General features: G+C 38.5%; 1 protein-coding gene across 1 annotated transcript; it reads right to left on the bottom strand.

Moving 5' to 3' along the window:
- Nucleotides 1–1,432: 1,432 nt before the first annotated feature.
- Nucleotides 1,433–21,525, bottom strand: SMARCE1 (SWI/SNF related, matrix associated, actin dependent regulator of chromatin, subfamily e, member 1). Its single transcript, XM_066263679.1, has 11 exons — nt 21,084–21,525; nt 19,295–19,346; nt 19,072–19,115; nt 16,027–16,131; nt 11,211–11,291; nt 10,215–10,346; nt 9,777–9,948; nt 6,735–6,907; nt 6,069–6,170; nt 5,228–5,438; nt 1,433–2,582 (listed from the first exon to the last, which is right to left on the bottom strand). The coding sequence occupies exons 2-11, from the start codon at nt 19,299–19,301 to the stop codon at nt 2,374–2,376; spliced, it is 1,236 nt and encodes a 411-aa protein (XP_066119776.1). The 5' UTR covers nt 19,302–19,346; nt 21,084–21,525; the 3' UTR covers nt 1,433–2,373.
- Nucleotides 21,526–22,537: the final 1,012 nt, after the last annotated feature.

Raw genomic sequence — 22,537 nt, 5'->3', positions numbered from 1 at the left:
AGTTGGAACAGGCTGAGTTTAAGTGACTTGCCAAATGTGTATGGGAAAGGAAAAAAATCTCAGAGGATCTTGATATATCCTACATTCTCAAAGAAACTAGAAAACAACTGAAACGACGGTGGTTTCTACATGCATTGCTCTGACAAGGGGGAATTTTAACCAATCTTTGCCTTCCTGCAGTTAAGAGCCGTCAAATCCCATCTGATTTAAATTTGTTCAGCCAGTTGCCATAGCAATGTCAAAGGCACACAGGCTTGTTTTGAGTGACATCTTTAGTTTAGCAAAGGAACCACTTCCATCCAGTTAAGACTTCAGTACCATAAATTAGCCAGCACCTTGCTCTGGCAATGTTTCCCATCCATATTACCGTATTTTTTGCTCCATAAAACACACCTGACCATGAGATACACCTAGGGTTCTAAGGAGGAAAGAAAAAAATATTCTGAACCAAATGGTGTGTTAAAATATTTAATAAAATACGGTATTTAACAACCTCTCTGCATGGTTTTGACTATTAAGAAATGTACCGCCTGACCTGTGGTGGCACAGTGGGTAAAGCGTCGACCTGGAAATGCTGAGGTCGCCAGTTCGAAACCCTGGGCTTGCCTGGTCAAGGCACATATGGAAGTTGATGCTTCCAGCTCCTCTCCCCCTTCTCTCTCTCTGTCTCTCTCTCTCTCTCCTCTCTAAAATGAATAAACTTAAAAATATATATTAAAAAAAAAAAAAGTACCAAAGATGACATCCAATTTGTTGGGAATGAGATAGATGAAGTTCTTAGCCCAACAAAGCCTTATTTACCAAATAGATAAATCAGTTCTTTGAGTCTCAAAGAAACAGAACAAAGATTCCACAATCATTTAGAAAAACAATTTGTTTCCACCCAACATCATTTCCTTCCCTCCTCACTCGCAGGAGGCTGAACATCGAATGGAATCAGTCAGTGAGTTCACTGAGTCGAGTCTTGCCCATATAGAGAAGTTATCGCTATGTAAGCAAAGGGCTTACATGTATTTAGTCAGCTACATTTTTTTCCCAAAGATAACTAAATGCCATGAATTTCTTCACATTGCTCGTATGTAAACGTAGAAACATATTTACTTTTGGAGTAAAAGATTAACCTTCCTATGTGACCTGACGATACGGAAACTGATTTTCACAAGTGTCTAATACAAATGAACTTGCTAGTGCAGCACTTCGGGTGAGAGAGCTGCGAGCATGCAAATTTATAATGGCTGAGAGGCCACTCCACACTGTCATTGTGTTACAGGAACAAAATTCTTTGCTTGTTTTGCATACAAATATTTAGTGCATTAAAAACACTGAGACTTCTTTTCTTTCTTTTTTTTTTATTACATTTGGACTTTTAAGAAACATATGCCATCAGATATACCACTATTTAGTAAAAATCTATTCTAGTTTTTGGGAAGCATACATGTCACAAACCATCTTGCTTCTTGTCACTAAGACTTTACTTAAAGTTTATCAAAAAGATAGGCTCTGATCTATTGGATCCTGAGCCTTGAGGTTTTGAATGTTTTGATTATTGTAAAACAATTTCAAGTGGTTGAACTTAATTCCCAGCTGTTTTTCTCCTAGAATGGGCAAATTTTGAAGTGATATACTCCCTTGCAAGAATATTCAATTCCTTAAGCTTTGTGATCTATGCTGTCTTTGGAAAACTTGATAAAAAAGTCATCCCCCCCCCCCATAATGAGTTTCCCAGAACATACCCAATAATAATTATAACAGAAAGTAGCAAAGTGTATATGCACCATGTTCACTTTCATGACTGTTTCATGAGCTAGTGACTACTCCACGGAGACTGTTCCTCAGTCAGTTCGACCCAGGGTAGCTGCAGTTACACTCAACACTTCAACCCTTTTGGTTACCTGACACTGATTACAAATACAGAAGGGCACGTGAACACACATATACGCATACATGATTCCATTTTCAAGTGGAAGTCGACAGGAAAGGGAACTCTCAGGACGCTGTGGACGGACTGGGAGAATGAAAGCTATGGCTTTGGTAAGCACCCAGTGAGCTATAGGAAGGCATTTGTAAGAGAAGATTCTGCAGCATCAAAGGATAAATCTCTAAAAGAAACGGGCATTTTCTCAGTTAATTTAAATTCTGAGGCTTTCAGCAGTTGAGGGCTAGAAACAAGATCTAAAGCAGAGAACCACTGTCACAACCACTTAAGAAAGGTGACTATGCCATTTGGCTCACGATGCTATATGGTCCAAAAGCCTTTGGTGGTGTGATATGGACAAGAAAAATACTAGTACACAAACCACACAACACCATTAAAACTCAAAAACATTTTTTTCATTTAAAAAAGTATTTAGAATACATAAAACAAGGCAACATTTATTCTTTTTTCTCATCTTCAGGTACGGGATCTGTGGGTGGCTCCTCCACCGTCGCACTGTTGCTCTCTGAGCCAGTGTTACTGTCACTGGTCCCTTCCTCTGCCATACTGTCCACCCCCTCCTGTCCACTCTCCTTGTCCTCAGGAGTAGACGTGCCTTCTTCACCATTCTGCTGACTTTCCGTCGTCTCTTCAAGGTGTGTCTCCTCTGTAATCACATATTTGTCAGTTAGTTTTAAGTACAAAAATTTACTCTTTTAACAGATTGATTTTTTTGAGAGTGTTGGAGAAAGGGAGAAAGAGAGAGTTAAGGGGAAAGGGAGGGAAGGAAACAGAGAGAGAAAGAGAAGCACTCATTTGCTGTTCTACTTTGTTGTACCTTCATTGGTTGCTTCCTGTGTGCGCCCTAACTGGGGGTCAAACCCACCACCTTGTTGTTTCAGGACTACGCCCTGACTGAGCTAACCGGCCAGGGCTAAAAATGCACTCTTCTAATTATGCTGACAACCTACAGCTCCACTGTCCAACATGGTAGCTGCTAACCACATGTGACTATTGAACACCTAAAATGAGCTAGTGTGACTGAGAAACTTTTAGCATGTTTGAAACAATTTGGGGGTTAAAAAATCTACTTTTTAACTGTAAATTTATGAAATCTAAATACAGGTCAAGTATTTCTGATGAAAATTTAGCATCCAAATTAAATGTGTTCTAAGTATAAAACAGACGTCAGATTCTGAAGACTATGGAAAAAATGTAAAAAATTAATACTTTAAGAAATGTTGATCACATGTACACAGGACGTAAAGAATAGCATGCAGAACATAGTCAATAATACTGCAATAATATATGTGGTGTCAGGTGAGTACTAGACTTAACGGGGGTCATTTTGTAAATTACATAAATTTTGTAAATTACACTATGCAATACATCTAAAGCTAACATAAAATAATATTGTCAACTATAATTGAAAAAAGTTGAAATGATATTATTTAGGATATGCTGAGCTAATGAAATATATTATTAGAATTAATTGCACTTGTTTTCTTTACTTTTAGAAAATGATGCTTAGTAGAAAGTTTATAATTGCACTGTGACTTACATTTATTTCTACTGGACAATGCTGTGGTGGAGTGCTTTGGATTTAATGAGACAGTGGGTGTGGGAATGATACAAGGCCAGTATCTTAGGTACCTTGTTAATAGTCACGTTGGGTTATTTTGTGTTAAGAAATTAAGAGCATGGGGTTTTGCTCTAACAGGTTCAAGTCTCTTCAGTATTTTTTTCCTTAGGCTGGAAGGATAACAATCTGAGTAAAGACCTACAGGCATGCTCTATTCATAGATGACAAAACAGAAGCCAAGCACGAAGTGCTCTGTTTAGTTGCAAAATGAGCAAAGAACCTAACCATACTCTAGCTCTCAAACTCTTGCATTAACCACAAAAAAGTGCTCACACTCCAAATTTTGTTAAGATAAAAAACATGTTCACACAAAACAGAAAAAGGCTCAAATAATGAAACTTAAAATCTGACTATCGGAAATGTTAATCTGCTGAATTATAGTTTGTAGAACTATCTGGTAACGGTATCTGTATTTCATTAAATGTTTTCCAGGTGTCAAATCGGAAGCTGTCAGTAGAGTACTAAGTCTGACTACTGCCCTTCTCACTTCTTACGATAGTCCAGGAAGCTTTTGGCTGTTTCCCATAACAGTTTTGCTTAGTCCTGTTAACACAGTGCAATGGTCAGGGACAAGACTGTGCCAAAAGGTAAGATGATCTCAAAATTTAAAATAATAGCCCTGGTCAGACAGCTTGGTTGGTTGGAGCATCGTCCTGAAGCGCAGAGGTTGCTGGTTCAATCACTGGTCGGGGCACATACAGGAACAGATCAATATTTCTTTCTGTCTCTCTCCCTTCCTCTGTGCTAAAATCAGTCAATAAAAAATTCTAAAAAATTAAACAATAATCCATTTAATCAGTATTTTATGTAAGTTTTTGGGTTTTTTTTGCCTTGAGGAATGCTTTTAATCAGAAAAATGAGTACATCTGGAAGTAAGCACTTTTCTAGGATGGGGTCAACAAACTTTTCTGTAAAGGCTAGGTAAAGACTATTTTAGGTTTTGTAGGCCAGGGAGTCTCTGTTGCGACCACTCAACTATACTGTTGTGGCCCTAAAGCAGCCAGAGACAGTATGGAATCAAATGAGTATGGCTGCATTCCAACACAACTTCATTCAGAAAAACAGGTGGCAGGGAGGACTTAGCCCTGTCCTAGACACCAAAAAGATTTATCTTAAGAGCAATGACCACATCCTATTTAAACAATTTTTAGCAATAAAGGTTGAAATATTGCATGCCAATATAGTGCCATGTCAAATCCAATACTGAATGCTTTTATGTACATTTTCTTATGTATTCTTTGGAAGTCACTCTCTGAGGCAGGTGCTAGAACACTTACAAATGAGGAAACTAAAATTAAATAACTGCTCAAAGTCACAGCGCCAGCAAGCGGCGAAGCAGTGTTAGACACAGATCTGACTCCAAGGCCAGTGTCCTTAACCACCACCATTACACTTTATATTCCCAAGCCAGAAAATGACATGACTCAATCTGGTGAAACAACCAAGACCTCAAAGAGCAAGGTTACAAATCGCACACCACTGCTGTTCTGCACTGATACCAACATTTAAAGTGAATCTACTGTAAGAGATTAAGATTTGGAAAAAAATGGGTAGGTCATATAAGAGGCAAGAGTAACAGTGTCCTCTGAAAAGCACCCCGAAAGAGAAATCAAAATTAAAGACAGCTATAACAAGCCGCGACGCTGACTCTGGCGTCACTGGGAGGTTACCTGTCTCCACTGGAATGCTCTCGTCCTCCTTCTTGTCTTCGGCCTTATTTGCTGCTTGCTCCTCCTCGGGAGCGATGCTGCTCTGACTGCGCTCAGCTTGCTCTGCTGCCTCCTTCTCCCTTTCCTCCTGCCTTTTGCGAGCCTGTTCCTCTGCCTGTGCAATTTCAGCTGCAATTTTCTCCATATCCACTTCTATTTTCAAACCGCACAACTAGTAGTAAGAAAAAAAACCCTCTCTTAGTAATGTTATTTTCCTATAATCTCTGAACCAGAAACATTATTTCAAAAATGGGTTTTCTTGCCTATAAACTATATGTACACGGGAGAACAAGAACATTGTTCTAGATCTTTTCTGAGACTCCTGTGTCTGCAGGAAAAGGAGGTTGCTTTAGCAGCTATGTAACATCAAGTATCACGAAATATTTATAGTTGGCGAGACAGTGCTGAATGTACTGGATTATATACTAAGCTTTCATTTTATATTTCAGGCTACAAAATACTTGATTTACCTGTTTTAGTACAAAGTGCAAACTGAACTACATCTAATGAAGACACTTGATGACTAAGTCTCAAAAAATGAAAATCATTCATGATTACAGGAGAGTTTAAATTAAACTCTAGTCATAGGTCTAGTACACGTGAGCATATTATATATTTTAAACCTATTACAATTTTTCCAGAAAATGGGAATAATTTTATAAAACAAAAATCCACTGGTTATAGTGAAGTTAACCTTATTTCAAAGTAAACAATATTCAACAAAAGCACCATTTTGGAAAAAAAGAGAAATAAAAGTAACAGACACAGTGATAAAAGTATATTTAACACATTAAATTGATACCCTTTTAAGTTCATTGTTAAATGAATCTGTGCTCTCCAGGAATTTCCTCTTCTTTTCCTGGTGTCGCTCTTCTATTTGAAGAAGTTCAGCTTCCAGCTTTCGCTGCAAGACATTTGATCAGGCTTTATAATTACTCTATTACTTTCCCTAAAGCAAATGTCAAACAGAAAACAGGTCTCATTTTTTTAATAGTCCACACTTTTTTATACTGTAACAAATGTTTTTTAGTATATGTGCTGCTGAAGCAAGCACAAATGTTTTGAATTTAAGTGGTTTATTACACAATGTCTCTAGCTAAAATTTTAAAAAGTAAAACATAGCAAAGAGGAGTCACTAAGACTAATAAGTATGTGATGTTAAATATTGTTTCAGGCCTGAGCAATTTTGGAAATATTGAGCAAAGCAGTAAAATAAAAGGTCAAGAGGATGTCTCAAAATTCTTAATGGATACTTTTCCATTATGAGGCTCCATGTTCTAGTTCCAGTGATAAACTTATTAAATCTCTTGGAAAGGTCCATTCCCTTAAACCTCTTTCCTGAATCAGGAACAGCTTAAACTGAATACAGAAAATATTTAACAGGCACACTGATGCATTATATAGAACCAGATCACTTGGGATCTGTGGCTTAGGCCCATTTTATTTAACAAATGCTATGTGACTTTACCTGATGAACCATTAAAGACTGGACCTGTCGCTTGAGAACCTGCATTCTAGCTGTTGTGACAACGGACCGCACGTCCGGCACCACACTCTCACTCAGGATCTCACTGATGAGGCGGTGGTTTCTCTGGAAACGGGCGGTGGCTGTATGCTTCATTGAAAAGCCATCATCATAATCTGGAATAAATCCGGTGTTCTGGAAATTAGGTCACCAGTAATCACAAACAGGAGAGTGTGGCAATGTCAATTATCAAGGAGCCATGGCTCTCACAAGTGGGTGTAAAGGATAAAAACCATATAGGACATGCGTGTTCACTGGCCTAGGTATTAGTTTTTCTTACAAAATCTTTAAGAGATGATACGTGTCTGAGAAGGATTTGGCTGAAATGCAAGTAAGATATAACCACGTGTCTCTTAGCTTGGAAATCAATGTGAAGGCTGCATATGATAGCAAAACTGAAATTCTGCCGAATGTGCCACACTCCTGGTGGCAATTTAAGGCATTTACAACTGATGATAACATGGGAACTGGGTGACGCCTTTGTCACCACAGTACTTTAATATTAAGGTAATAAAAATGCTCACTGCAGAGAAAACATTATCTCTAGCAATACTCATTTTTCCAGACAAGCACATACATTTTATTAGATTAAAAAACCACTAAGGCCCTACAGGAATTTTACTGGAACAAACAAACAAATTTTACTTTTAATTTTATCAATTTAATTACAGTTGTCAGTGTGTAAAGATATTATGTTGTTGGCATCCACTCAAACTCATATACATGTAGTATGGATCTGGTATATATGCTGATTTTTAAATAGCTATGCAATAGTGTTCCCTTAATCTCAACCTCTGCTCTATTACTGCCAGTTTGTGACATATCTGCTAACAACCTGTACTATTATTTACTTAGTTATTTAAATTAACTCATTAAAAAAAATAAAGGAGCCTTCTCTTAAACAGTACACATTAAAAGAAAGGTTTCTCTCTGAACCTCCAAACATCTAGTGTCCCATCAGACAGAGAGGGACCACACTGCAGGACACTCTGCTAGAGGCCCGAATTGAGCTGCTCTGGTAACACCTCCCTTACCAATTATTCAGTGCTTAAGTAGTTCCTAAAACTCTTATCACAGACAGCAGCACTACAACATTTTGTGAAAATTACTTTGTTTCATTTTGAGTAACTTTTTAGGATATAAACTTGTGAAATTAAAATTGTTGTAATAAAAGGTACCATTTAAAAAAAAATTGTGACTTTTCTACTTTTTAAAGGTTTTCACATTCACATTTATGATTATATATGATACAATATATTTGTGCTACCTCCATCTATCTTTTCCTACCTTCTTTCTATTTATATGGCTCCACTACTGACCAGCAGTGAGGGAATAATGTCTTAGCAATCTGGGCTTGACTTTCTTTGGGAGGAAGGGGTGGGCTTCTATTTTCTAGTTATTCTCTAATTCACCAGTTATTTACTTTAATCTCATGAATATTCTGTCATTTAAAAAAAGCCTTCACTGTTTTGTGTGAATAGCTGAGTTTTCTTGTAGGTATTTTAATATTTAATTGGCTTCCTTGTTAAAGAAGTTAGCAGTTGCCACAAGCACGGACATACTGCCTTTCTCTTGGTTTTATGTACATTTTCACCTCCTAAGTCTTCCTTTTTCTACTCAGTTCTGAGGGATATAGTCAAGGTCTACAGTCATTCTTTTTTTTATTTTTTGTGACAGAGACAGAGGCAGAGAGAGAGAGAGACAGACAGACAGGATGGGAGAGAGATAAAAAGCATCAATTCTTCATTGCGGCACCTTAGTTGTTCATTGATTGCTTTCTCATATGTGTCTTGATGGGGGGCTATAGCAGACTGAGTGATCCCTTGCGTGAGCCAGCAACCTTGGGCTCAAGCTGGCGAGCCTTGCTCAAACCAGATGAGCCTGAGCTCAAGCTGGTAACTTCGGGATTTCGAACCTGGGTCCTCCGCATCCCAGTCCAACACTCTCCACTGCGCCACTGCCTGGTCAGGCTCTAGTCATTCTTATCCTGACATCTTAATTACTACCTATCCTTTCTTACTAGCAGCTTTAAGATCCCATCTTTAACTTAAAAAACATAATGGGCAGAAGTTTGAGAAGCAAAGAAAAGGAATCTCTTTGAAGATTGTCCCTGAAGGAATCCCTTCTATCCGTCTCAATGTTCATGCTGTTATCTTTCACCTAATGGAAACTATTTTCTACTTATGGCTTCTACGTCGCTAGCTATTGTTCCCTCTGAGACGGAGCCTCATCTTTCCAATGATTTGTAAACAGATACTCTCCTATCTTTTATGCTTTTCTTGTCATAATACTTCAGTTTGAGCAATTAAAGTCTGCGTGTGCTAGTGTGTCTTTAGCACTGCTGACTTTGCTTAACACCTGAAGCCATTCGTCAGACTCATTGTATTCTATTCTGTATTTATGAGAATACTGGACAATATCCCAGTACATCCTTTGCGATCTGTAGACTTGCCAACTCTTCATGAAATGCAGGTGAGGAAGCTGTTATTTGTGTGTGTGTGTGTGTGTGTGTGTCTGTATAAAACTTGTGTACCTTCATGTGTGTTATCATGACTTACATTTATTCTAGTTGGATTTCTTAATTAATTGGAAAAGAAATTTCATAGTGCTTTTCCCCACTCACTCATTAACGTTCTCTCTTGAGTCCTTAATTTAGAATTTAGGGAACCAGTAAGAAGACAGGATGTAAGTAGAAGGCATTTAACTTTTTAAAAGCAGTTGAGGCAACATTCTGATTATGACTCAAAAACGTTTCAGTCATTTTGAGCACAAAGATTTTGATAAACAATAAAAAAAGATATTTCTTTTTCTTGTGGGAACTTCACATTCAAATCTTACTAAAAATAATTAATCAAAATATTGCAATGGCACTTAAATAATACTTTCTTTTGCATTTAGGATAGGTAGTAAAAACTTCAAAGACTTGTCACATTTTAATTCTCAGAGAAAGCATAAACAAAACCCCACTTTCATTTATTTTTTTACCATCTGGGTCCTCAGCAGGCTGAATGCTCATGTAGGGCTCTCCCTTCTCCATGCGAGACTGCCTCTGTCGACTTTCTTCCTCTAAAGCGGCTTCCGCACGACTCTTCGCATTTATGTAAGCAAGGTACGCGGGGGAATTATGGTAGGCCTTCATAGATTCATTGTACTCAATCTGAAATGCACATGTTTTCCAGTTTTATAACTGACATTTTGCAGGTTATAATGAATACCTATATTATCTCCTATAAATGTCAAAAGACACCATGATCATCCCCTTTTTATAGATAAGGAATCTGAAGCCTAGAGAAATTAGAGGTGATTTGACCCAGGCAGACAAAGCTGGCTGATTGGATCTCATGCTTCTTTTCTAAATTCTAAATAATAAGTAAATGTTTATGCTTTTTCCAGTGTATCCATTCCACTGCAGTCCCATCCTACCTTTTCTGCTTCGTATTCGTTTAAATATTCTTGTTTTTCTTCATCAGTGAGATCTCGCCACATGCCACCAATAATCTTGCCAATCTCCCACAATTTTAGGTCAGGGTTGGAAGCCTTTACTTGGTCCCAGACCTTAAAAAGGAAATGGCTGAAATTTTAGTATTGGTGCCTAAAATAGATAGACTTTTAAAAGTACTTTTTAATGTGAACATTTAAAAATGTAAACAAAAACGGAGGGAATAGAATCAAGTCTGTGTGTTCTCATTAGCCTGCTGTAACAATTACCAACGGCTGGCCAACCTCACTTCATCCGTAGTCTGAGGGACTGCTTTAAGGCAGATCTCAGACATCACCGATTCCTAGATACGCAAGCTAACTCAATAACATGTCTATGTCTACGGGTTCACAAATACAATACCATGTATCATAAAACACACATACAGTTATGACCAAAAATTTAAAATTTTCTAAACAGTGATGGAAATAGCTAAATGCTCTTGTCTGATATTGACTGTATCTGTTTTTTAAAGAGTAATGTAGGTTCATCACATAAAAAAAAGAGGAAAAATTCACAGCAGTATAAAGAAAATATAAATTACCATAAGCTTACCATTTAGAGATAACCATATCTTTTGGTTCTATTTCTTCCTCCAAACTAACATATAGTTGCCATTGTTTTTATAAAAATAAAGACACTTCTACATACAATCTTATATTCCTTTTTACATGTAACATTCTTCTCATATCATTAAATATGCTCCAAAAGATGACATAACATTGGCTATCTAACATTGCCTTAAGGATTTTGAGTTTATATGTTCTTTTTGTTGGATTTTAGTACTAGAATTTTAAAATCAGAACTAGTTTCTTTAAAAATGGCAATTCTTTATCCTTTCCTCTATGCACAGACGATGGGGAAGGCACTCTGAAATCTGATGGAAAACAAGAACGCAAAGACAGCAGTCCCCAGTCCCTCCCCAGCCCCTCGGCACCTACCTTTCTGCTGTACCTCATGTAGGGCATCAGCGGCTTATCTGGTGGCTTTGGGGGTTTTGGAATCGTAATACCAGAGGATGCCTACAAAAGAGTTAAATATATTCATTATTCAGTTGCAAGAAGTTCACCAGCGAAATGAAAAGAGAGTGCCTTAAAAAATTCTAAAGCGCCTTTCTTCTACTCGTCCATGGATACAAGAGTCTTATATTTTCTCCACTGAAAATAGCTATCACTGCAAATTCAGAAATGTTCACATCAAAAGACAATTTAAAAAACCGACTTTAAGCACATAGTTTTAAAATATTTTACATAGCAGTTTATTGCTACTGCTTTGACAACCTGGCTGTAAGAACAAATAAATTATTAAATAACAATCCATACATCAAAAACATATGGTTATATATCAAATGTCCCCCATTTAGGACATCACCTGGCACCCTTTTAATTTGCTTAATTTACCATTACACATACAGTCAACACTTGATTATCTGCACCAGAATGGGAACTCCTTCAGCACTTGGCCACACTCACATTGTCTACAGGGCACATTGTACCTATTTTATTATTTCTGGAATGCATCCCTACATAACATTACCACCACAAAAACTACTTCCTAGGTTCAAAACAGAGAACAAAAATCTTTATCTCCTTTAGCACGACTAGAGATTTTATTTTTCTTGAAATTCTGTGTCCATATCTAGTGCTTTTCTATAAAAGAGGTCAATAAGTATGAACCAAAGTCATTGCTTTTTAAAATCTTAGTGTAGGAGCAAACAAGTTTAACAGCAACAGAGAAATGACAGATGAGGGGCCATGATGGTATAGCAAGACTCTACATTTGACTTAAACATTTTTGATTTGGTGGAGAATACATAGAAAGGAAAAAGAAGGAAGGGACGGGAGACTGTAAAATATTCTTTTATAAAGGTAAAGGAAAGAGGTAGGCTAGAGAAAATAAAAAGAGAAAGAGAAAGCTAAGAGATCAGTTCTTTCTGTACGCTAGTATCTAGGCAAGAGATACCAGGTAACTTCTAGTGGTACCCACGCAACTCCAATCCAAGAACGCCTATTTCTGAATTTAGTCTCATCCTAACATATATGATTGCATTTGCTCAAGGATCCAGACTAAAACCACAGCAGAATTACTTTTATTTCCCCCCAATTTCTGGGAGACCCCCAATATTGACACTCCTTGCTGGGCAGGGGAAAAAAGTGTTGACTTCACTCTAGTTATCAAGAGGAAAGAGATTGGCAAATTCTTGTAAGAAATCTAAAGTGACATTTTGTTCCTTTGCTCTTCTGTTGTTGCTGTGATAAAAACACCAGGGAAAACTCCTTCTAGGCTGGGACTCCAATCATAACCTTCCTTGTCATCCACGGGCTCAGAGATTAGCATGTTTGTGCCCTATTCCACTGCTTTCAAACAATGTTTCCGCTTCCTAGGAGGGTCCCCTTCATCCCTATATACTTTTCAGTAATAACTCGGCTTCTTCATACACAAAATTGTTAGAAAGCATTTCACCTCTGAAGCAGCATTTCTCCTCTTCCTGCTCCTCACGTATATTCTTACTACCCCTCATGCTGGTGCCCATGCAGACAGACCCTGCTTTCAGCCAGCAGTGGGTAATGACGGGATGTGAGCCCCAGGGCACGGAAACTGCCAACAGTGGTGGTATGAGTGGTAATGGAAGATCTGTCTCTGGGTCCAGAGGCCAGGCGCTCTTCCAAGCAATGGAGGAGAGAGGGAAGAATTCCTACAGGCTAACGTTAGGTCATAAATCAGAGCAAGATACACAAGGGTCTGATTATTTATATATGAAGTTATTAGAAAGCATATCCAAATCATAGCCAACACACATCTCCAGAATTTCATGAAGTAGGTTAGAAATTAAGTAGGAATTGTGCCAATAATTGAAGATGGTAGGCCACTGCTGACAAAAAAAAGAGGCTAAAAAGTCAAAAATGTCTATGCTTGAGTATGTTGCATTAAAACACTTAAAAGACAAATTATAGTAATTATTGCTCTTGAATATTTTTTTAAAAACTGCTTTTATAACATTAATGGATTTGTTTCTCTTTCTTGTTCACAAAGAAAGGCACACAAAATCACCCATATATTGAGGTCCTACTTTCATTACACACTGACCAGTCAATTTGCAAATGCAAACAAAACCAAACCAAAAACAGCAACAACAAAGTTAAATTCTACCTGGTGTTGAAGATACTAAAGATCTGTGTCATTAAACCCCCCTCACCCCATCTCAGACGGCGCCGTGGTGGCTCAGTGGCTCTGCTCTGGCAGAGCACGCTTCCTCCCTCCACTCTTGGCTGTTATCAGGAAACCTGTCTCCAGCAGCAACTCTCCCTTTTCCCAATTTTCTGCGTTCAACAGGCAATGAGTTCTGGGGAAACAAGTAATTACGCCTGTTAAAACTGCACTTAGAGAAGAATAAGGTCCTGGGAATCTCCTATGAATAAAGCCCACGATTCTGTGAAATTTATTTTGGCTACTCTCGAGTTTGTTGTTGTTTCTTCCCAATTGTCAGCTGTTTCTGTGGTAGGAAGGGTTTTCTTCTGGGATGGAATTTCTACTGAAGTACAGAAACGAGCTGTTTTTAACATTCTGCCTTAATCTTTTTCCACACGTAGAGAATGTTAACCACCATCTGAATGAAGACCTGACTAGGAGTGATTTCCACCTCATAGCTATCGTAAGCTTTCAACATGCTATGGAAAGTTACTGTCTGAAAGCTACTCAGGTGTACTCGAGTCAATAGGAAAACCAGGTTTTCTGAAGAGCTTACGGGAGCTACTTCATAGGGCTTCAAAGCACTGACTTAGAGAAATTTGAAGACAATAATACCAAAGAGGAGCCCCCCACCTTCAGCCAAAGTAACACATGATTGGGGTCCTCTTAAAATAACACATTTTTCCTAACGGTCAAAAAAATTTCTATTGAGTCCTAACCCAGCTTAAATTAGTTACTGTAAAAACGGTAGTGTAAAACTTTAGGTATAACTAATCTTTTTAGACAATGATTCAATGACCTAAAACAGAGGCTTTGGAATTCACATAGGCTAAAAGCTCCATATTTTCTAGGCCTTTCAGGTTAAGTCTAAACAGCAGTTTAATTATACTTTAATTCGATATTGAAAGGACAATAATACAAACAACCACAAAGAACCCAAACACCAAATTTTCCATGTTCAACAACCCTCTTCTTCTAACCTACCCTGACGCTAGCGTCCACTCGGAATGCTGGGTTCCCATGTCCCCATAAAGAAATTGGGAGAACACACAATGATTCAGGCTCCAAGAGAGTATACTTTCCTTTTCTTAGTAAGTCTCCCTTAAATTATCTCACTTTATTAACAGAGAATCCTCACAGATACACCCAAGGACAAAAATGCTTACACACACCGGAATACAAATGATTCTAATGATAGTTACCACCATTTCAATTCCATTAACATAGATAATCAAGCGCTGACTGTATAGAGCAATTAAAATGTAATCATTCTCTTGTTTACTGCTCATAAGTTTCTGTATTAACATGAATGGTCCCAAACTGATTCTGTTCCTTGTTTAAATGAAAATGTTATCTATCACTTGATAACTGTGCCACACTTGTGAAACAACACATTTAGGCCAGGGAAAAACACGTACTGATGCACATAAACACTGTATGCATTGTGAAATGCACACACACACACACACACACACAGTCAGGTTTCTTTTCAGATACTACAAAATATGCATGGCACATAAAACTTGATATGCTTATGAAGTACAAATTATACAGAAACAATGAAAAATTTAGACAAATAAAACCTATCAAGCTAAGCAATATGCTTACCAAGATAGACAGTTTGGAAATTACAAACTTTCTGACTACAAGGTGAGAGGGCTTTTTTGAAGTTACATTAATTGAATAATTTATGAATATAGCAAACAAAAACCAGGTATTGAGAAGTTTATAGCTATTTTGGGTTGTGTAAATTTTCACTAATACCACATTCCAATGAATGCAGATTATTTGGCTTTTGGATTTACTTATTTTTGGTAAATAATTTTTACAGTTATTTGTTCCTCTGGTATATAAACTTCCATGGATGGACGTTAAGATGATTCTAAAATAAAAAGTTTTGAAGTACATCAGCCAATTTTAATTATTTTAGGTTTACCATTTATTTTACTGATATATTTACTTATTTTTTCTTAGGATTATAGATACTTCTAGTTGTAGATATCTAGTCTAGTACTTCAACTTAATTTCATTTAACTTTTATTCTCTAATTCTTTTGTGTGACACAAAAACCTTTTTTTTTAACTGAAAAGAAATAAATCTCAGTTGTAAGGTCAATTATTAAATCCAAAAGACAAATAATTATGTGTAGCAATTCAAACTGGTAGGCAAGCCAAAAAGCCACGTCTATAAGTCCAGTCTTTACTAAGAAACTGAGTTCGAGTCTAATTCCAATTACCTTAAATGAAGATAGCGCTTCATCTCAACTAAGGTACTTTAACCTTAAAAAAATTCTTGGTTTGTCTAAACATTTAAAAGCATTATGTGCCCAAGGCTTCATCTCTATCAACCACCAAAAAGAATGAAATCTTTTCTTCTATACACCAATCCAGATCTCATTATATATTTTTCTCCGTGTAAGATCGTACAACGCATGTTTAAAATAGTCAAAAGCCAGGTTAAAAGTTTTTTTTTTATGGCTGTGCTGATGATTCACAAGGACCTAACTCTGAAGGCATTCCTGGTCAATTCCAGTTGTTTGCCGGATGCTGTAATAGTTGATTCTCCTACCGTGACCCGGCTGTTGGTGCCCGGGTTCCCTCCCAGCCTGTAGTTGTTGTAGGCGAGATGACTGTATGGATTGTATCCCACAAACCCTGGTGTGCTGGGCATTTGCTGATGGAAACAAATGAGACAAAAACACGAATGAGAAATGAGCTCAAACGAGGAAAACACAGAAATGAAAAATGATCTGCATATGGCATGCAAAAGCAACCTGAATTTAAACAAGCAATGATGTGTTGAAGTTGTTCTTTTTCTTTCATTGAGAAACCAGTCTGCAAATGGGTTTTTCTTTCTTTTTCTTTTTCTCTTTGCAGGGGCCAGTGGTGTTTGTGTGAGTATGAATGTGTGTGCTTGAATTTTTGGGATAAGCAATACAGTGAAGTGTCTTACACATTCAGGATTATTTAATGATCAATAATATGATATAACAACTTAGCAATATATGTCTGAGAGGAAAGCTTGAAATGTGATACACTAGAAGTCTGAAAACACTTTACATGCAAAACGAAACATGATTTATTTGACAGTTATGTGAATGCTGCCGATGTATTTATCTACTAAAAACAAAAACAAGAAATGGACTGCTTTCAAAGACAGTGTTAAATCATTTCATATAATGTGAGAAATGAGAAGAGACTCAAATCAGGGAGCCAGAAGTTGTCATAGAAAAGAACATATGTGGGATTCAATGGATGTCACATACATGATATCAAAACAAAGACTTGTAAGAAATGCATGGATTTCATTCTGGGGTATTGTCTGATCTTTTTAACCCGTTCTTTTATAGGCTTTCTCTTCCATCTCTTCTTTGGTCCATCTTCCACAGGTCAATCATGAACAATTTCTGCATTTAGTTTTAATGTGAACTACTTTTCTAGTTGACAGAGCTGAATTCTCTTTTTATTAAATCTAGTTTCCTGGTAGCTCTAGCCCTTTCAGAAACACAACTACTCGTTGCAGCAACAGAATTCTTGGCTTTTGTGAATTATGTGTTGATGTGATTACAAATGGGCACTTACACAGCAGTGTCCTTACGGTTAATACAATGACATCCAATGTTCATGAGAATCAAGGTATAATGCGTAAAAAGAATGTAGCAAAGAGAGACCCAAAGTTGGGCATTTTCCCTATGAAATTCAATCAAAACAAGTGACAGTAATTTCATTTTAACATGCAATTAACAATATCAGTCCTGAATTGTACGATGTAAAATACACAACACATTCCAACTAAGCTGTAGCTGTTATAAAACAAACAATACTCTAAAACATGCCGCTGTACATATCTTTAGTTTACGAAAGATAGTCAAGCATTTGACACTCTTAAGGAGAACTAATCAAGTTCTACTTTATATAGTTATAGAAGACGCAAATTAAGCATACTGAAGTAGACAAAACACAGATGAAGTATCAAAGGCACAAAAGAAGTGTATATGGTACATTTGGTGGTGGTGGTAGTGATGGTGATTGTGATGGTGGTGGCCGAAATAAAGGAAAAAAAGGAAGGAGGATAGCTCATGTAATATCCACTTTGTTGGATGTCCTAATCTCTACTCTTCTGTATTTTATGTGTCGATGTAAAACTATAATTGTACAGAAATATGACTAACGAAAGGCAAAAAAGAAAAAAAAAGAAAAATCCCTTTCTGTATTTGAGAAGTCATAGGGGACACTTGGTTTTTGAGCTATTTTTATTATTTCAAAAATACTAAGTGTGTCTTCCAGATACTCTACACTGAGGCTGTATTTATATCAAAATGATACCTTCAAAGGTTGTGTAAACAATGAGAATCACTGTTCAACACTGAAGCAATAATGTAAAAAAATTAGGCAGGGGAGCTAAAAAAAAAAAAAAGGAAGAAACTGAAACATTTCCAAAAAGGAAGACATGGTTAGCTCTGTGAGGTCAGGAATCTCAATTGTTCAACTCTACCCGTATAGTCACTAGCAGAGTGCCGAGGAGACGGTCATAGAAATGTTCTTTAAGAAAGAAAACAAAGCAAACACAGGACTTTAAGATCTACTGGAAATAACTTTAGCCCTATATGTTATATAAATTGAACTGAGAACATGTGATACAGTATCTCTTTTTAAAAACATTTTACTGAAGAAAACCAAATTGTTGATAAATGTAACTAAAACATTTATCTAAGATGGTTAATAATTAAGAGTGGTTATCTAGTGGAGAAAACAAAATTACACCAAGGACCTAATTAGTAAACTAGCTTGAAATTTAGGGGGGTGAGGAATCTGGAAGGAGGGCTAACAGCTGTTAAAGAACTGCTTTTGTAGGATATGATCAATGTTAAGTGTTTTTTTTTTTATTTTAAATAAGAAAACAACAAGGAATCTATTTCAGCAAGGCCTGAAGAGTCACTGTTAAATTTGTTTTATGGATTGGACAATTATTCAACATGCTGACCAAGCTGGGCCAGAACTTGCTGGGTGAAAAAAAAACTGTTCACAACAATTATTTAGACACTTTGAAACATAAAATCCCAAACCAATAAATATTATTTATGGAGTGGAATAAAATTCAACAGCAGGATCTGACCCACAGATAATAAAATCCTTACTTGAACAGCTTGAAAATAAAGATTTACAGAAAGTGTTATTATAGAACTGGAAGCTTTATTGTTTGATTTAATATGAAAATTTCATATAGATAAGGAGAGAAAAATGTAACCAGTTTAAGGTTAGGTTTGAAAATAATAAATGCCAGAATAAGCATTCATTCAATATCAACTTTAAAGACTCTTAGTAAGAGATTAACAATAAAGAAGTGTTAAACTTGTCAGTTTTTTCCCATTTAAAAAACCAAAAAAAACTGAGCATAGGAGGTTGGCCTTTAGCAGCATGTTTCTTTAAATGTTGGGGCTGGTTCAAAGTAAGATGCTAAGAGTTATTTTATTTAGTAGGAAGTGCTGTTATTTTTTAGCTGAATTTTTCATCCTGTTGCTGTGATGATTGAGTGACTGTTCCTGGAAGACATCTGGGTTTTTGTATCAAGGCCAGACTTGGCTATTACATTAACAAGAAAATTAAAACTTACTGTTGCAGGAGCTGGGGTGGGAGGTGGGGCATAAGATGGTCTTTCTGTTTGAAAGAAAATAAATAACTTCTTGTAAACAACTGAGATATAATACTATGCAACAAAACTACCAATGGTCCTGTTTCGAAGAAAAAAAAAATGAGAGTATTTTGGAATTCCCATTTGCTAGGGCATTAGTCTCTTATTTATATAGATTGATAAATATAAAAAACATGAAACTTACTTGACATTTTGGAAGATTAAGTTCTCAGTTCCTTAAGAATGAATCTGAGACACTAAAATAAAAAAAAGGAAAAAAAAGAAAAAAAAAGAGAATCAAAACTCAGCAAGCATGAGAGAATGTTTTCCTAAATAGGGTAGTTTAGTTGATATTTCTTAGTAAAATTACATTATCTTTTATAATAAGCTTTTTGCATATTTTACTAATTCTTTAGCTCATTCGGTTGATAAGAATGAAACAATTAAAACAAATTACTGGGGGTATTAAAAGTAATACTAGACATGTATTTTTAAGTTTTTTTTTCTGCTACTGAGCCACCTCCTGCATGGAAAACATTTTGCTGATGCCATGTACACATTTACTCAAACTGATAAAAATATAATGACAACAGAATGTACTATATTATCAGGGTCCATGCTGAGGCCTACCAGACATTGACAGGCTCCCAAATCAGCAGATTTCTCTTCCCTTTAGCATAAAAACTTCTATTAAAGTGGAGCAGCATTTATTCCTGGAGGCAGTGCAAAAGGTAACTGCCATGCTAATAAGCTTTACATTCTCTCCTAGTGGTAAACAGCTTTATAACTGCTGGGAATAAACCTTGAGAATCTACCCGAAAAAACCTTATTAACCCTTCACAGCCCATTTCAAAGTATATTTCCTCAGTGGAGATGTACTGAGGAGTATAAGCTCCTAGGTGGAGCTTTCTTGATAAATTACCTGGGCAGAATGGTTTTCTCACCTGTACTCCTACCCAATTGACATTACATAGATCTATGATATTGTGTATTTATCATACACCTGTTAATATGGCTAGACTGTGTGCTGCCTGGAAACAGGGACCATCTAATTCATTATTGTAGTCCCAGTACCTACATCAGTTCTTAATAAATTTTGTCCTCCTATCACCAGCTCATAACATGACCATAAACAAGAGCTCATTCCTGACAGGGAGCTGTCAACATTCAGTAGGCCTTGCTATGGGTAGCCCTGACAATAACTACCACAAGCTCCCTGGGACATCACTCATGGTTAATTCTTTTAGATGATTGCTCTCCATTGCTATACCATAATTCTACGAGTGGGCTGTACATTTATCCACTAGTGGATGCAGCCCCACTGACTGATGTAAAATATCACATTAAGTATTTGCTGAATGCCTTATACGGGACAAGCTAATTACTTACACTATCTCGTTTAATAGTCACAATTACCAACAAGGTATGTACTGCTATCTTTATTTGACACGTGAAAAAAAGGGAGTCTCCCTGGGTTTAAATAACTTGCCTAAAAACACACAGCGAGGACGTGCCAGGGATGGGTTTCAAACCTAAGGCCAAACTGTTCCAGAGCTTTCGCTCTTCACTCTAAGTCAGCCACACCGTGAGTGTTCTGGTGGCTACCTGAACCAAAGGGATACCCCTTTTCTGGGGTAATGAACACGGGCCTGGCTCGCCCCAAGGATTTCCTCTAAGGTCGCCTCCTTCAGCTTTGCCGTGGAGGATGCACGCTACCAGCCACTCCACTGAAGCGGGTTATGCACTGTTGCTCTGACCAATTTCGCGGGGTTAGTGGAAGCGGCAAGTCTTGCCGCCAAGGAGGGAACCAGATGGGACTCCCCTCCCAGCCCTCGCTCCGCTAGGCCTCGGGGAGGCCGCAATCAGCTTCCAGCTCTGGCCCCGCGGCCAAGCCCGAACCCCCAGCAACCCCCGGGGACTCGGAGTCCAGCCACGCCGGAACACCACGACTCGCCATTCTCCCGACCCGGCTGAGCCCAGTCGCACACACTCACCCGCGGGCAGAAGAGGCGCCCGCTGCTCCGGCCTCGCTTCCCTTTGTCCCACGCACGCCCCGCCCCTCGCGTCCGGAGCTTCCGCACTCGCACTTTCAACACCCTTCTTAATTTCTTTCCAGTTGTCACTTGACGGTCTTTAGAAAAATAAACCCCCTAGTGAGGACACATGATGCTTCGTACAGTCAAAGATTTTTTTTCAGGCTGTATACATTCCTCAAAACTCTCCGAATTTGGGTATTCTCCTCGCCGGGCGCCGATTCGTCACGGCGGAGAGGGCGGAGGGGGGCCCGACCGCCCGAGACGCCGGGGTTTCGCGACCGTCTGGGGCAGCGGCGGCGGCAGACGGCGCGGCGGGAGGTGCGAGGCTGCGCCGAGGGAGGTGGGAACGGCGGGCTCGGCTCCACGCGCGGGGCCGGAAGCCGGCGGGAGTCGCCCAGGCTTGAAGCCCCGGAACCACTGTGGCCGCGCCGGCCGTGCGCCGCTCGGGCCAGGCTCCGGTGTTGCCCGCCGCGCGATTGTTTCTTTTTCCGGTTTTTTTCTTTCCTCTTTCTCGGTGAGCACGAGTACTATAGCAACGCCGAAGAGGGAGGCGCAGAGCTTCCGTCTCCACGGGCACCTCTCGGGGCTTCCTTCCTTAAAGACACGGGCTTTTTCTTTTTTCCCAAGGTCGAGTCTGGTGCAGTTGCCACTGGTTTCGGGGGCAAAACCCCCTGGCCCTAGGATGGGTGCCCTTGCAACGTCGGGGTGCCACTGGTCTCTGCCCAACGTTGTCTTGGCTCATTGGGTTCTCACCGCCCGGGACACCTGTCCCCCCACTTTCAGCTTAAACCCATCTTTCCTTCTGGATCCAACTCACATCTCTTTGTGATGCCCTCCTGCCCCCGCCCCCGTCCCCGCAATAAGCCTTTCTCTCAACTTCGTGATTGACATTTTTGCTGTAGCCTGTACCCGATCCATTGTATCGCAGTTCGTTTGTCATCTCCAGTGTAGTATGAGGGTCTTGAAAAAAAGGGTTCAGTCGTCTGCATTGGTCATCTTCGCGTTGCCAGTGTCTTATCAAGGGTTTGACTCATTATTAGATGGTCAGTAAATGTGTGTTGAGGTGGCCTTCTGGTCCAAGCCAGGGCTCTTTCCACTAAATTATGAGTATGTTGGTTTATCAATTAGTAGTCCCTTCCTTGAATATATAAACATCTGGCAGATGTGGGCCGCTGTGGAGAGAGAAGCAACACATAGTCTCCCTCACCTGTAGTTATTTGAAAACTTGCCCTTCAGAGTGACTGATTGAACTCTTGGGCTGCTCCTAGCTACTATTTGGGGTATGCCAGCAGTGACTAGGGCATCTCTAGAAGTTGGTAAAGCCTGGGACAGGTGACACTTCAAGTCTTCCAACTCCAATATTTTTATAGCCATTACTAGAGTAGTGAAATTGAAGAGCATACTGAAGAAAA

Source organism: Saccopteryx bilineata, chromosome 2, assembly GCF_036850765.1.
Source record: "Saccopteryx bilineata isolate mSacBil1 chromosome 2, mSacBil1_pri_phased_curated, whole genome shotgun sequence".
Classification (NCBI taxonomy): domain Eukaryota; kingdom Metazoa; phylum Chordata; class Mammalia; order Chiroptera; family Emballonuridae; genus Saccopteryx; species Saccopteryx bilineata.
This window is presented reverse-complemented; position numbering and strand designations above follow the sequence as displayed.

Coding starts and splice junctions, on each gene's coding strand:
- SMARCE1 (XM_066263679.1), bottom strand. Junction 11,292..16,026: donor GCACCAACAGCCGGGTCACG/GTAGGAGAATCA, acceptor ACTCTTTTGTAG/GCATCCTCTGGTATTACGAT. Junction 6,908..9,776: donor GCCTGCTGAGGACCCAGATG/GTAAAAAAATAA, acceptor GATTTATTCCAG/ATTATGATGATGGCTTTTCA.